This window comes from Struthio camelus, chromosome 28, assembly GCF_040807025.1.
Source record: "Struthio camelus isolate bStrCam1 chromosome 28, bStrCam1.hap1, whole genome shotgun sequence".
In the NCBI taxonomy this organism is placed as follows: domain Eukaryota; kingdom Metazoa; phylum Chordata; class Aves; order Struthioniformes; family Struthionidae; genus Struthio; species Struthio camelus.
Window position 1 is genome coordinate 953,658 of NC_090969.1, and position 14,055 is coordinate 967,712.

The 14,055-nt window shown below is 68.5% G+C and overlaps 1 protein-coding gene across 2 annotated transcripts in view; it reads left to right on the forward strand.

Moving 5' to 3' along the window:
• KMT2D (lysine methyltransferase 2D) overlaps nucleotides 1–14,055 on the forward strand; it is a 31,136-nt gene that overhangs the window by 10,561 nt on the left and 6,520 nt on the right. For both annotated transcript variants that reach the window (XM_068921478.1, XM_068921479.1), the window contains exons 25-44: nucleotides 207–396; nucleotides 827–901; nucleotides 2,074–2,178; nucleotides 2,475–2,666; nucleotides 2,951–3,035; nucleotides 3,139–3,383; nucleotides 3,684–3,757; nucleotides 3,839–3,889; nucleotides 4,067–5,776; nucleotides 6,125–6,298; nucleotides 6,418–6,566; nucleotides 6,896–8,970; nucleotides 9,227–9,350; nucleotides 9,441–9,528; nucleotides 9,729–9,795; nucleotides 9,889–10,121; nucleotides 10,206–13,289; nucleotides 13,374–13,517; nucleotides 13,592–13,756; nucleotides 13,854–14,010. In XM_068921478.1, the coding sequence (XP_068777579.1) occupies nucleotides 207–396; nucleotides 827–901; nucleotides 2,074–2,178; nucleotides 2,475–2,666; nucleotides 2,951–3,035; nucleotides 3,139–3,383; nucleotides 3,684–3,757; nucleotides 3,839–3,889; nucleotides 4,067–5,776; nucleotides 6,125–6,298; nucleotides 6,418–6,566; nucleotides 6,896–8,970; nucleotides 9,227–9,350; nucleotides 9,441–9,528; nucleotides 9,729–9,795; nucleotides 9,889–10,121; nucleotides 10,206–13,289; nucleotides 13,374–13,517; nucleotides 13,592–13,756; nucleotides 13,854–14,010 (9,187 nt within the window). The remainder of the gene's footprint in view (nucleotides 1–206; nucleotides 397–826; nucleotides 902–2,073; nucleotides 2,179–2,474; nucleotides 2,667–2,950; nucleotides 3,036–3,138; nucleotides 3,384–3,683; nucleotides 3,758–3,838; nucleotides 3,890–4,066; nucleotides 5,777–6,124; nucleotides 6,299–6,417; nucleotides 6,567–6,895; nucleotides 8,971–9,226; nucleotides 9,351–9,440; nucleotides 9,529–9,728; nucleotides 9,796–9,888; nucleotides 10,122–10,205; nucleotides 13,290–13,373; nucleotides 13,518–13,591; nucleotides 13,757–13,853; nucleotides 14,011–14,055) is intronic.

The window sequence follows — 14,055 nt, forward strand, 5'->3', positions numbered from 1 at the left end:
ACAGGTGGTATTGGGATGGATGGATGATGGGTGGGTGGAGACTGAGGTGGTGCTGGCAGGGATGGATGGACGGAGGTGGTACTGGAACGGATGGAAACAGTGCTGGGATGGACGGGGGCAGAGGGAGGGCAGCGGGGCTGCAGAACTGGGCTGGGATGGCCGGAGGAGGGACAGCGCCAGGGCTGACGGGACCTTCCCTTCGGCAGGAGGCGTTTTTCGGGAAGGCGCTCATGGACCTGAGCCGGAAGGCCCTGCTGGCGGCGGGCGGTGTGGGGGACGGGGCCGCCCGCCCCTGCCTGGGCCAGGGTGCCCCGCGGCCCAAGGGGGACCCCAGCGTGGCCGGGGCACTGCATGGTGCCCCCACCGAGAGGAGGGAGACCCCCACCCACCCCCGAGGTGAGCGCTGGCGGGACCTGGTCCATGGCTTGTTGAGTGTTGCTGTGGACCTGGGGGTTGTTGGAGGATGCTGGGGGTTGTTGGAGGACTCTGGTGTTATTGGGGGTTGCCATGGATGTTGTGGGTTGTTGGAGGACTCCAGGGTTGTTGGGGGTTGCCTTGGGCACCATGGGTTGTTGGAGGACTCTGGCGGTGTTGGTGGTTGCTATGGACGTTGTAGGCTGTTGGAGGACTCTGGGGCTGTTGGAGGACTCTGGGACTCGCTATGGGTGCAGTGGGTTGTTGGAGGACTTAGGGGTTGTTGGGGGTTGTTGGAGGACTCTGGGGTTGTTGGGGGGTTGCCATGGATGCCATGGGTTGTTGGAGGACTTAGGGGTTGCCGGGTGCCCCGTGAGGCGGCCTGGCCCCGCTGAGGCCTGGCACCTGGCAGGGGACGACAGCACCGATGGCAGCGCCGCTGCCCCCGATGATGACGCCAAGGATGAGGCAAAAGCCGAGGACCTGGGTGAGTCCACAGGACCCCTGGGGATGTAAATGAGGCCCCGGGGTAGCGTGAGACTTATTTTCGGCAAATGAGAAGCCCCAAAAACAGAGTCCTCCCGTGGCCATCGAAATGTGGCCTAGACTGTCTCTTTCTGTAACCATAGAGACGGGTGCGGGGTGTTCTCTCCAGCACAGCAAGGCACCTCTATGGCTAAAGAGTACACTCTAGGCAGGGTGGGAAAGGCATGCTGGGAACTCTGTGGTCTCCCAGCATGCTTTTGCAGTGTCGTGACCATAGAGTTGCCGCCTAGCGCGCCCCCGGGTGGCGAGTCCTCCCCTGCGGCGCTCAGGGGGCTGGGACCCCTGGGGCTGGGGCCGGGACCCCCGGAGCTAGGCCCGGCCGGGGACTCCTGCCCCCCCACAGAGCGGGCTGGGGGTCCAGGGGGCAGTGGGGAGGGCTGGGCCCCCTGGCTGGGTTCCGTGTGGGCCCTACTGGGGGGCCATGGGGGGGGCCTGGGACCCCCTTCAGGGCACCCTTTTGGGGGGGGGGAAGTCAATGAGCTACAGAGCAGTGTGGAGCCAGTCTAGGGGTCCTGGGGGTGGGGGGGAGTCGGGCTGGGGGTCCTGGGGGTTGGGGGGAGTCGGGTTGAGGGTCCTGGGGGTGGGGGGAGCCAGGCTGGGGGTCCTGGGGGTGGGGGAGAGCCAGGCTAGGGGTCCTGGGGGTGCGGGGGAGTCAGTTCGGGGGTTCTGGAGGTGGGGGAGAGCCAGGCTGGGGATCCTGGGGGGGGAGCTGGGGCAGGATTGGGGTCCTGGGGAAGGGGCTGTTCCAGGACAGGAGTTCTGGAGGAGTTGCAGAGCTGGGGGTCCTGGGGTGCATGTGCAGAACTGGGGTGGGGGGGGGTCCTGGAGAGAGATCCTGAGACCCAGGTGGGTGCTGAGCCAGGATGGGGGTCCTGGCAGGGGGGAGCTAAGCGAGGGTATAGGTTCTGGGGGAGTGCAGAGCTGGGATGGGGGATCAGGGGAAGGGGTGCTAAGCCAGTTATGAGGGTCCTAGTGGGGGGAGCTGAGCTAGGAGGGGGGTCCTGGGGAGGGGTGCCAAGCCCTGGAGTAGCACTGAGCAAGGAGGGGGGTCCTGGGGTGGGTGCAGAGCCCCAGATGGGGTGCTGAAGGTATCATGCTTCTCCCTCCTCCTAGGAGCTGAGGAGCCGAAGGATTCCCCAGACCCTGGCGATGCCGAGAAGCCGGCCACCCCTGGCGAGGGCGCGCTGAGCTCCGACCTTGACAAGATCCCCACGGAGGGTGAGGATGCTCCTGTCACCGCTGGGGGGAAACAGGGCAAGACATCCCCAAGCCCCCATGCGGCCCCAGCACCCGGCCCCGCTCCAGGGGGCAGAGCGCAGGGAGCTGCAGCCAGGCCATTGCCGCCCTCCCGACACCTTTTAGTTCACTGCAAAGGGCATAAGAGAGCTGATGCTGGGGGCACTCGGTGCCAGGACTTCTGGGCTCCTTTCCCAGTTCCCAGCAGCGTGCAGGGTGAACTTCGCGTGGCGTGCTGCCCGCCATCGCTCAGCTCCTCTTCTCCCCTCCCTGTGCAGAGCTGCCCAAAATGGAGAGCAAAGACGTCCAGCAGCTCTTCAAGGACGTGCTGGGCTCTGCGGAGCGCGGGGAGCAGCCCCTGAACTGCGTGGCAGCGGGCATGGAGGCCGGCGTCGGAGGGCAGGACCCCAGCCGGGCGCAGCTCTCCCAGCGGCCCTTCCTGCAAGGAGACCTCCAGCTGCCGGGACAGGGTGGGTGGAGGCAGCGCGGCCCCGGAGCTGAGATGCGGCGCCTTGGGGAAGCCCTGGCGGGTGCATGGAGCAAGGAAAAGGGCAGGACTCGCTGCCTGCCTGGGGAAAGCCTGTGTGCCGTCACTATGTCCCTATCAGGGCTCTGCTCTTGCCTTTGAACAGCAGTGTTTTGGGGTACATGGGGAAGACCTCATATTGTTCGAGAGCTGCTGGGGTCCCGGGGACAGGTGCTGGGTTGTGCCCTAGTTCTGCCCCCCTTGCAGCCCCTCCATCTTCCCTTGCAGGGAGTGTTTCCCTGGGGTCGCTCTCCGGCACAGTCTCTTTGGAGTCGTATTCGGGAGTCTGCCAGTCCCCGTTCCTTGATAACAGGTATGTGGGGGGGGCCGGGGGAGCTGGGATGCTGGGGCTGATCCTGTGGGACTCCTCTTTCCCCACGCCCTGCCAGCCCGTGACACCCTCTGCCCCCATGCAGGGAGCGGAGTGGCTTTTTCAGCCCGGACCACTGCGAGCCCGAGAGCCCCTGGGCCAGCAGCTCGGCCGCCACCACCCCCTCGACACCCACGACGCCCACCACGGAGGGCGAGGGTGATGGCTTGTCCTACAACCAGCGCAGCCTGCAGCGCTGGGAGAAGGACGAGGAGCTGGGCGAGCTCTCCACCATCTCGCCCGTGCTCTACGCCAACATGAACTTCCCCAACCTCAAGCAGGATTATCCAGGTAGGGCCCTGGTGGGGGACCTTGGCTGCCCTGTCTGGGGTGGCTGGAGCCGGGGATGGAGATGGGTGCAACGTAACACACCTGGTGTTTGGAGGAGAAGCTCCATCTGCTGTAGCATGGGGTTTGCCACAGGCTGAGATGCTCCTTGCAGCAATTGGGGGCACTGGGTGCAGGCTCCTTGGCATGGGCCATCCACTAATGTGCCCAGGAGCAGCCACCTGCCTGGAGCCAGGGAGGCTCATAAGGCACGGACTAATGCGCCTTTTCTCTCTGCTCCGTTTGTTCCCACTGGACTCGCAGACTGGTCCAGCCGCTGCAAACAGATCATGAAGCTCTGGAGAAAGGTCCCTGCCGCAGACAAAGCCCCCTACTTGGTGAGTGTCTGGGCATCGCCAGGGTGGGGAAAGATATGGACGTCTGGGGCTGCAAGTCAACTGGCTTTGTGTTTCTGTTAGCAAAAGGCCAAAGATAACCGGGCAGCTCATCGCATCAACAAGGTGCAGAAGGTATGTGCTGGAGAGGCGAGTTGCCAGGCGGTCCCGGGGCCCCAGGATGCTTTCCCAGCCCTGGGCAACCTGCAGCCCTCAGCTCCTGTCCCATTAAGCCTTTCCCAAGCCCACAGGGAAGGAACGCTTGGGTTTCCGTAGTCCCCTGTGGCCCTGATGCCCTGGCTCTCTCTGCAGCAGGCTGAAAGCCAGATCAACAAGCAGACCAAAGGGGAGGGACTGCGCAAACCCGAGAGGCCCTCGCTGCACCTGCGGATCCCAGTGCCGCCGGGGGCACAGCCCGTCTATATCGGCAGCCCCCCTGCCGCGGACGAGGGCTTCTTGAAGCCCCCGGCAGGCGCCGGAGGGGGGCCGGAGTCACCCAGCGAGCTCTTCCTCAAGCTCCCGCCCCAGTCCCCCGCCCAAGTGCCTTCGCACGATCCCTACAGCGCGGCGCCCGCCTATGCACTGGAGCCACGCTTCCCTTCGCCCTTAGGCCAGAGCCCCACGGCAGGCGCTGCCTTCCAGCCCTTCCCCAGCCAGCCCCAGCCCCTGCCTGGCCCCCGCGCGGTCCCTGGCTCCCAGCCCCCCGATTTCCACCCCACGCCACCCGGCACCCCCCGGCACCAGCCTGGTACCCCCGACCCCTTCCTGAAGCCCCGCTGCCCCTCCTTGGACAACCTCTCAGTGCCGGGGAGCCCTGGGGCCCGGCCCCCCGAGGCCCTGCTCTCGCCCCTGCCCTTTGGGGAGCAGAAGAAGGGCCTGGAGGTGAAGAAAGAGGAAGGGGGGACCCTGGGGGTCTGCTCGCCAGGGTACACGCCTGCCATGGGCTATGGCGACTCCCCAGGTGGCCCCCACCTCTCTGCTGCAGAGATGAAAGCAGCCGATGTCTTCAAAGCCCCCCTGACCCCGCGGGTCTCTCAGGTAGAACCACAGAGCCCAGGGCTGGGGCACCGTCCCCCCGACCCCCATTCCCTCGCCCCCTCACCCCCCAGCCACCCCGACCTCTACCGCCAGTCGCCCTACTCAGACCCCTACTCACAGCCCCCACTGACGCCCCGGCCGCAGCCCCCCGAGGGCTGCTGCGCCCTCCCACCGCGCTCCCTGCCCTCGGAGCCCTTCTCCCGCGTCCCTGCCAGCCCCCAGTCCCAGTCCAGCTCCCAGTCCCCCCTCACCCCCCGGCCGCTCTCCAACGAGGCCTTCTGCCAGTCGCCCGTCACCCCTCGCTTCCAGTCCCCTGACCCCTACTCGCAGCCACCCTCCCGGCCCCAGTCTCGGGACCCCTTCACCCCCCTGCACAAGCCTCCCCGACCCCAGATGCCGGAGCCAGGGTTCAAGGCGGTGCCACTCTCGCACAGCCCGGCAGCTGGTGGGGGCTTTGGGGGCACCCCAGCAGGCGAGCCCCACGCCAAGGTGCCGAGCGGGCAGCAGCCCCCCTTTGCCCGCTCCCCCGGCGCCAGCGTCTTCCCCGGTGGCCAGCCCCCGATGCGCTTCACCTTCCCGCCGGCCATCTCGGAGCCACTCAAGGGCTCCCCATCCCACCAGCCCCACGGGATGAACAGCCATTACGTCCCTGGCAAGCCCCAGAGCTCGGCCTATGCCTCGTCCCCTGGCTTCCACCAGGCCGGCAGCCCTCTGGGGCCAAGCACGGCGGCTGCTGAGACCTACAGCCTCTCGCCCCTCCGGCCCCCCTCGGTGCTGCCCCAGCAGCCCCCAGCTGCTCCGCAGCAGCAGGATGCCTCTGTTGCCTACCTGCCCCGAGCTGCGCTGGGGCCGCCGGCTGACAAGAGGGAGGAGGCGGCTGCCGGGCTCTCGGCACCCCCAAACCGAGACCTGGCCGAGCTGCCGAGCGGCCAGGATGGAGCCCTCAGCACCATGAGCCAGTCAGAGCTGGAGAAGCAGAGGCAGGTGAGGGCTCGCGTGCGGTCACCTCGGGTCACGTCCGTTCGGGATTGGGATGGGATGCGAGGGTGAACTGGGAGCCTCTATTGCGATGGGACCTAGGGGTCTGGCTCTGGGCTTGTTGCGCCTTCCCTAGAAGTTATGCAGAGGGTCCAGGTATTTTGGTAGGGTGAATAGACTGGTGTAGCTAAAAAAGGTGGATGCTCGAGGCATCTGTCTCTGTGGGTAGTGTGAGGTCCCAGGCACCAACTGGGATGAGCTGCTATGTCTCCCTGCCCCACGTGGCTCGCCCTGCCTGCGTCGCCATGCCTGGGTGGGATCTGCCCCATGCCCTAACACTTGGCTTCTCCCCAGCGCCAGCGGCTCCGCGAGCTGCTCATCCGCCAGCAGATCCAGCGCAACAGCCTGCGGCAGGAGAAGGAAAGCGCTGCCGCAGCCGCCACGTCGTCGCCGGCGGGCTGGGCCCCCGAGGCCGGTAGCCAGAGCTTTGAGCTGAACCGCGGCATGGTGCCGTACCAGCCAGCACAGGTACGGGGGCTGCAGGTCGCGTGGGGAGGGATGGGAAAGACGAGACAGCCTCATCTGGGAGCTGGGGCTTGCTGGGAGGGATGGCCAGGGTAAGACCGTGCCCTTACCTCCCTTCCCAGGACAAGGGCCTCCTTGGGACGCTGGCCACCGCAGCCGGCGGGGGGAAGTTGCCCGGCTCTGTCATGGTGCAGGCAGCGTTTGCGCAGGATGAGCGGCTCTCCCGGCCCCCGCCGGCCGCCACACCGGCTGCCATCGACATCAATGGGAGGTGAGTGCCTAGAGGGATCCAAACGGCCCCAGCGACGGGGCTGCGCTCATCCTGCTCGGGGGTGGTTAGAGACAAGTGGGGCCTCCCTGCAATGGAGGCTGAGCCCTCTGCCTGGGGGCAGTCAGGTCCCCCCCAGCTCCTGCTTGCGGGGCTTGCTCCTGGAGGGGTGAGGGTGGCTGCGGTTTCTCTGGATGCTCAGAGTGGTTTGGGACACCCTGGGGTGTCCAACACGTGTCGGCAAAGTGGTGGTGGCTCCGCGGAGCGGGACCTTGCGTGGGTGGGGGCCGTGGGCAGTGCTGAGCTGGTCCTGATGCCACGGTATCTTGCAGGACGGCGGTAGGGCCCCCTCAGGCCTTCTACCCCCGTGGCGTCTTCCAGGCGCCGTCTCCGCAGCAGCATCTCTGGCAGCAGCAGCAGCAGCAGGCAGCCGTGGCCCTGCGGCTCCCCGTCGCCTCCCGCTTCGCTCCACCAGCTGCCAGCACACCCGTGGGTGGCTTGGGTGCCCGTCTGCCGGCACCCGCTGAGCCGGTGCCCGCCTCGCCCAGCACCCTGGGTGCCCCCTTCATCGAACTGCGGCACAACGTGCAGAAAGGGCCCGGGGGTGTCATGGGCTCCCCCTTCGCCCCCCAGGCACCCCGGCCCCGTTTTTTCCTGCCGGGGGACGAGGGCGCCCCGCAGGGCCTTTGTGCCCCTGTCATGCCCATCCAAGCGCTCCCCGCCCCAGCGCTGCAGCCCCCGAAGATGCCAGTGGCTCTGCCGCCTGCCTCCCCTCAAGGTGCTGAGATGAGCAACAGCCACCACCAGCCTCATGCCAAGGCGGCCACCCCCACGCCCAGCCTGGAGCTGCAGCATGTTCCCCCGCGCCCTCTGGCCTCCAGCACTGCCCTCCGCCCCGAGGGCCCCAAGGACAGCCCTGCGCCAGACCCTGCGCCAGCTCCGGCTCCGGGCAAGAGCCATCTGAGCCTGGAAGGAGGGCGGCTGCCCTGCGAGGTCCCAGTAGAGCCTGATTTGGATGACGACTTCGGCTCTCACAAGGACCTGGAAGACGATGACGATTTGGCCAACCTGAGCCTGGACCCCGACGTGGCTAAAGGGGACGACGACCTGGACAACCTGGACAGCCTGGAGACGGCAGACCCCCACCTTGACGACCTGTTGAACGGCGACGAGTTCGACCTGCTGGCCTACACGGACCCTGAGCTGGACACCGGTGACAAGAAGGACATCTTCAACGAGCACCTCCGCCTGGTTGAGTCGGCTAACGAGAAGGCCGAGCGTGAGGCCCAGCTCAAGACAGAGCCATCGGTACCCAGCTTGAAGCTCCCTGACCCCGGGGACAGCAAGGACATGGCCCCAGCTGCGGAGGATCGAGAAGCACCCAAGGAAGGGCTGGTGGTGGGGGTGGGCTTGACGCCTGCTCCTGTCCCACCAGGCACCGCGCTGGCCCCTGACCCGACCTTCAAGACGCAGGGCCTGGAGGTGAAGGCGGGTGCACTGCCTGCCGATGTCAAGCCCAAGCTGGAGGACGGTTGCCTGAAGACGTCTCCCTGCCAGTTCACTGCCGGCGGCCCTGAGCGGCTCCCAGTCCCCATCAAGTCGGAGGCCCTGCAGGGCACAGATAAAATCTCTGTCTCCCTCGGGCTGACCCTGAAATCAGGCCAGACCCTCCTGAGCCCTGGGGCTGGCCCAGCTCGCCTTGGCTTGACTCACTTCCCAAACAGCGGCCCTGCCGGCGTCCCTGTGCTGGACAAGGACCCCTACGCTGGCCCCGGCCGCGGGCTGGCCCCAGCCCAGTTGGGCAGCCAGAGCAGCCCCTTGCTGGAGAAGTTTGAGCTGGACGGAGGCTCTCTGGGCTTGGGCAGCGCTCGGCACTCACCAGCCGACGACTTGGACAAGATGGAGAGCTCGCTGGTGGCTAGCGAGCTGCCCCTGCTCATCGAGGACCTGCTGGAGCACGAGAAGAAGGAGCTGCAGAAGAAGCAGCAGATGTCAGCCCACCTGCCTCGGGGTGCCCCGCCGCACCTCCCAGCCCCGGGGCACCCCATGCTACATGCCACAGCACCCGGTCAGCCCCCTGAGGGGACGGCTCCCCGCCTGGGCACCCCCCAGCCACCCCTCCAGCTGGGGCTGATGGCCCGGCAGCAGCTGATGCAGCCGCAGCAGTCGCGGCTCGGAGTGCCACAGCAGGGCCCGGCACTGGCCGGGCACATGGGCATGGCCCCGGCACAGCCCCACGTCCTGGCAGCTCCCCACAGCGTGCAGGTGGCCTTGCCGCAGCAGCAGGGCCAGCAGCAGGTGCTGGTGCAGAAGCCGATGGCCGGGGTGCAGCCACCCGCCCTGGGCCTGAAGCCGCCCCAGCTCGTCATGCAGCAGCAGCTGGCCAACAGCTTCTTCCCGGACACAGGTAGGGGCTGGGCGCACAGCGCTGCCTGGGCTGGCACTTCAAAGCCAGCCCTGGCTGCAACAGGGAGATGTCCTGGGGAGAAGCAAGGGGCTCGAGCAGTTGTCTTGGGGGCCGGGCCGGGGCGTAGGGCTGTTCAGGCTGCTCTTGGGTTGGGGCCGTGGGGCTGGAGCCCGGCCCGGGTGACTGGGCATGTTGCTGGGCTGCAGCGTCCCCAGTGTGGATGGGGATTAACCCCGGAGTGACTCTCTCCTTGCAGACCTGGATAAGTTTGCCGCTGAGGACATCATGGACCCTATTGCCAAGGCGAAGATGGTGGCGCTGAAGGGCATCAAGAAGGTGATGGCTCAGGGCAGCATTGGCGTGGCCCCGGGTATGAACAGGTAAGGGGCACAGCGGGCAGCAGGCATGGTCTGGGGCAGGCAGGGCACCCCGACCCCAGCTCATCTCTTGTCTCTGTGTTGACCCCAAAGACAACAGGTTTCCCTGCTGGCCCAGCGGCTTTCGGGAGCCCCGGCCGTCTCTGAGATGCAGAACCATATGATGGCAGGAGGCGGGCAGGTGAGCGTGGTCTCGCGGGGCGCAGAGGAGATGGGGGGGGCCCCATGGAGCTGCCTGGCTTGGTCCTCAGCACCCTGTCAGGGCAGGAGCTGCTCTGACCAGTGGGTCTGTGGTGCTCTGGGGTGGTGGAAGGGGGAGAGGAGAGCGCTGGGGACAGGGCATGGCACGGCATGTGTCACCGGTGCTTCCCTCTGCGCCAGGAACGGAGCAGCACCGACCCGACTCAGGCTCGCCCAAACCCACCCACCTTCGCGCAGGGCGTCATCAGTGAGTATCACGACAGCAGTGTAGGGGGTGGCACGGGCTGGGCCCTATGGGAGGGGGCCCCCACTGAGCTGAGCCCACTCTGCTGTCCCGCAGATGAGGCTGATCAGCGGCAGTACGAGGAGTGGCTCTTCCACACCCAGCAGCTGCTGCAGATGCAGCTGAAGGTGCTGGAGGAGCAGATTGGGGCGCACCGCAAGTCGCGCAAAGCCCTCTGCGCCAAGCAGCGCACTGCCAAGAAGGCCGGGCGCGAGTTCCCTGAGGCTGATGCGGAGAAGCTGAAGCTGGTGACGGAGCAGCAGAGCAAAATCCAGAAGCAGCTGGATCAGGTAGGGCTTTGCGCGTGTGCCTGCGCGGGTGGCCCCGTGCCTCGCGGGCTGCTGCCAGAGCTGACGCCCCACCGTGTCCGGCAGGTGCGGAAGCAGCAGAAAGAGCACACCAACCTCATGGCTGAGTACCGCAACAAGCAGCAGCAGCACCAGCACCAGGCCTCGGCCGTCATGGCCCTGAGCCCCTCGCAGAGCCCCCGCCTCATGTCCAAGCTTCCCGGGCAGCTCCTCTCGGCGCACGGCGTCCAGCAGCCACTCTCGCAGCCGGCGGGGGCCGTGCAAGGTCTCGGCCAGCAGCCAGGGCAGCCTGGGGGCCTGCGCCTGCCCCAGGGTGGCGTGTCCATGGCTGTGCAGCAGGGCCTGTCCTTCATGGGCCAGCAGGCTGTGGGGAATGCCCCAGTCCCCGGCACCTCCAACACCTTTTTCCCTGGGAACCCTGCACTCCGCGGGCTGGGTGCCGACAGCCGCCTGATGCAGGAAAGACAACTCCAAAGGATGCAGCTGGCCCAGAAGTTGCAGCAGCAGCAGAACATGCTGGGGCAGGTGTCTCTGCAGCAGCAGCCGGGCGTCATGGGACAGGCGTCAATGCAGCAGCCGGGCGTCATGGGACAGGCGTCGATGCAGCAACCAGGCGTCATGGGACAATCGCCAATGCAGCAGCCGGGTGTAATGGGACAGGCTTCGATGCAGCAGCCACAGGGCGTCATGGGACAGGCTTCGATGCAGCAGCCACAGGGCGTCATGGGACAGGCTTCGATGCAGCCACAGGGCGTCATGGGACAGGCTTCGATGCAGCAGCCAGGTGTCATGGGACAGACGTCGATGCAGCCACAGGGCGTCATGGGACAGACGTCGATGCAGCAGCCAGGAGTCATGGGACAGGCCTCGATGCAGCCACAGGGCGTCATGGGACAGTCGTCGATGCAGCAGCCGGGCGTCATGGCACAGGCCTCAATGCAGCCACAGGGCGTCATGGGACAGACGTCGATGCAGCAGCCGGGCGTCATGGCACAGGCCTCAATGCAGCAGGCCGGCCTCGTGGGTCAAGCCAGCTTGCTGGGGCAGCAGCAGCCGCCGCCGCCACCAGCAGCCACCCCACAGCAGGGCACCGTGGGGCAGCCCATGGTGCCGAAGCAGCCAGGGCTGATGGGCAGCCAGCAGGGCATCTTGGTGCAGCAACTCTCACCCCAGCAGCAGCCTGGCTTGCTGGGCCACGCGCAGGCGCCGGTGCTGCAGCACCAGGGCATGTTGGGCCACCCGGCGCCCCAGCGGCAGGTGCTTCTGGCTCCCCACCAGCAGCGGGTGCTGGGCTCGCCCCAGCTGGTGCCACAGACTCCGGGGATGATGGGGCACCGGCTCGTGCTGTCCCAGCAGCTGGGGCAGTCGCGGGCGCTGCTGACCCCGCAGCAGCCAAACTCTGTAGCACAGCACGCGGCCGCCCAGCCAGGCCTCCTGGGGCTGGGCCAGGGGCAGCCCCAGATCCAGCACTTTCCGCAGCACGGGGCTCTGGGCCAGGCCCCCTCTGTGCTGCACCTGAGTCAGGGAATGCAGCCGGCCTCGGCGGTCCTGGCTGCCAAGGACCAGCCGGGAGGGACGGACGGCAGCGCCCTGCCTGCTGAGGGCACCGAGAGCGGGGGGCAGCTGCACGGGGGCCTCCAGGAGCAGCAAGGAGCCCTCAGTGCCCCGGGACTCAGTGGCCCCGAGCCCCCGGCCCAGCTGGGCCTCCCACCAGCGCCGAAGCATCAGGCTGAGCCAGGGCAGGGCCAGCAGCTCCTCTTGGCCTCCCCGCAGCCGGGTGTCCTGGGCTCGCAGCAGGCGCTGCGGGTGCCCCCGGCCCAGCCGGGTGCCCTGCTCCACCAGCCGCTGCAGAGCCCGGTCACGGGGACCGCGAGGCCGGAGCTGTCCCAACAGCACGGGGATGCTGTCGGTCCTGCCACGCTTCCGGCGGGCACTGCAGAGCCGGGCTGCGGGACCGGCCAGGCACAGGGCGTGGCACTGCAGCCGATGCCGCGGCCCCTGGGGCAGCCGGCCGGCCCCGAGCAGCCGGGCAAGGGGCCGGTGGGTGTGCTGCAGGGCGCCGGGAGCCAGCCGCAGCCCCCGCGGCTCCAGAGCCCCGGGCAGCACAAAGTGGGGCCAGCGCCGCAGCCTGGCGCTGTACTCCCCCAGGGCCTCCTGGGCCAGGTGCCGGCACCGGTGATGGGCCAGATCCGGGCACAGCTCCAAGGCGTCCTGGCCAAAAACCCGCAGCTGCGGCACCTCACGCCCCAGCAGCAGCAGCAGCTCCAGGCCCTCCTGGTGCAGCGGCACCAGCAGAGCCTGCTGCAGCAGAGCCAGGCGCTCCGGCAGCCCGGCCCCTTCCCCGGGCAGGCCCCGGCGGTGCCAGACCAGGGGGCCCCCGCGGCGCGCCAGCCCCCGCGGCCGCTCTTCCAGGTGCGGCCGGCCGCCCCGGTGGAGGCGCAGGCCGGCTTCACCGCGGAGCAGGGTGCCGGCGGGCGGGCACTGCCAGGGCAGGCACCCGGTGGGCCCCCGCAGCAGCCCCTGGCTGAGCTGGTGCAGGCAGCCCTGACCGGCCGCGGCCCCCAGCCCGGCCTGGTGCGGCTCCCCACGCCACCAGTCCCCGGGGCCCCCTCGCCCCTGGGCGCAGCCGCTCCGGGCTGCGTGCCCCAGCCCCTGCCCAGCCCCGAGCAGAGCCCCCAAGAGCCAAAGACGACGACCCCAGGGGTCTCGGCCCCCAGCCCCACAGCGCCGCCGCCGGAGCAGGGGCTGCCGCTGGTCCAGAGCGCCTGGGACTCTGAGCCGGCGGCACCCGGCGCCGACCCGGCTGAGACCCACGTCAACGGGCAGGCCGGGGTGGCGGTGGAGGGGATCCCTGCGGCAGGCGAGCCCCCCCAGGTGTCCATCAAGCAGGAGCCTAAGGAGGAGGCGGCAGCAGCGCAGTGCGAGCTGGACCCCGAGGAACCGGTAAAGCGGGAGGCCAACGGGGACCCAGCGGGCACCCAGGCCGGCAGCCCACTGGGGCCGGGCGCCCGCTCCGAGGCCGGGCACCTCCTGCTGCAAAAGCTTCTGCGAGCCAAGAACGTGCAGCTCTCGGCGCAGTGTCCCGGCGAGCTCAACGGGCACGCGGACGGCCGGGCTGCCGCGCCGCAGCCGGTGCCGCCGGGCCGGGAGGTGAGTGGGGCGCCGCAGCACGCGGTGGGGGCGGACCCAGGGCCATGCCCGGCATTGCTGTTCCTCTGCTCTCTGTCCCCCCAGGACCCCTCCATCGCTAAGAAGCCGGTGGCCGCCAAGCCCAAGCGGGTGCAGAAGGGCAGCGAGCGGGTCCCGGCCTCCCGCAAGAAGCTGCGCAAGGACGACGGGCTCAAGTCCAGCGAGGCCCTGATGAAGCAGCTGAAGCAGGTAAGTCCGGGAGCACGGCCGGGCGGTGTGGGGCGGCCAGCGTCCCTGTGCCCTGCTCACCGCTCTGTCCCCAGGAGCTGTCCCTGCTGCCCCTCGCAGAGCCGACCATCACGGCCAACTTCAGCCTCTTCGCGCCCTTCGGCAGCAGCCCCATCAACGGGAAGAGCCAGCTGCGGGGCGCCTTCGGCAGCGCTGTGCTCGACAGCGTGCCTGACTACTACTCCCAGCTGCTCACCAAGGTGAGGCGGGGGCTGTGCCCTCGTTCCCCCCCCCCCCCCCCCGGGACAGGGATGTCCCTGCGGCCGCCCGCACTCACCCCACCATGTCCCCCCGCAGAACAACCTCAGCAACCCGCCCACGCCGCCCTCCTCGCTGCCCCCCACGCCGCCCCCCTCCGTGCAGCAGAAGATGGTGAACGGCGTCACGGCGCCCGAGGAGCTGGCCGAGCAGCCCAAGGACGCCGACCCGGCCCGCGAGCCCCACGGCCACAAAGGTGAGTGCGGTCCGGTGGCGGCGCGGGTGCCCGCGGTGCTGCCTA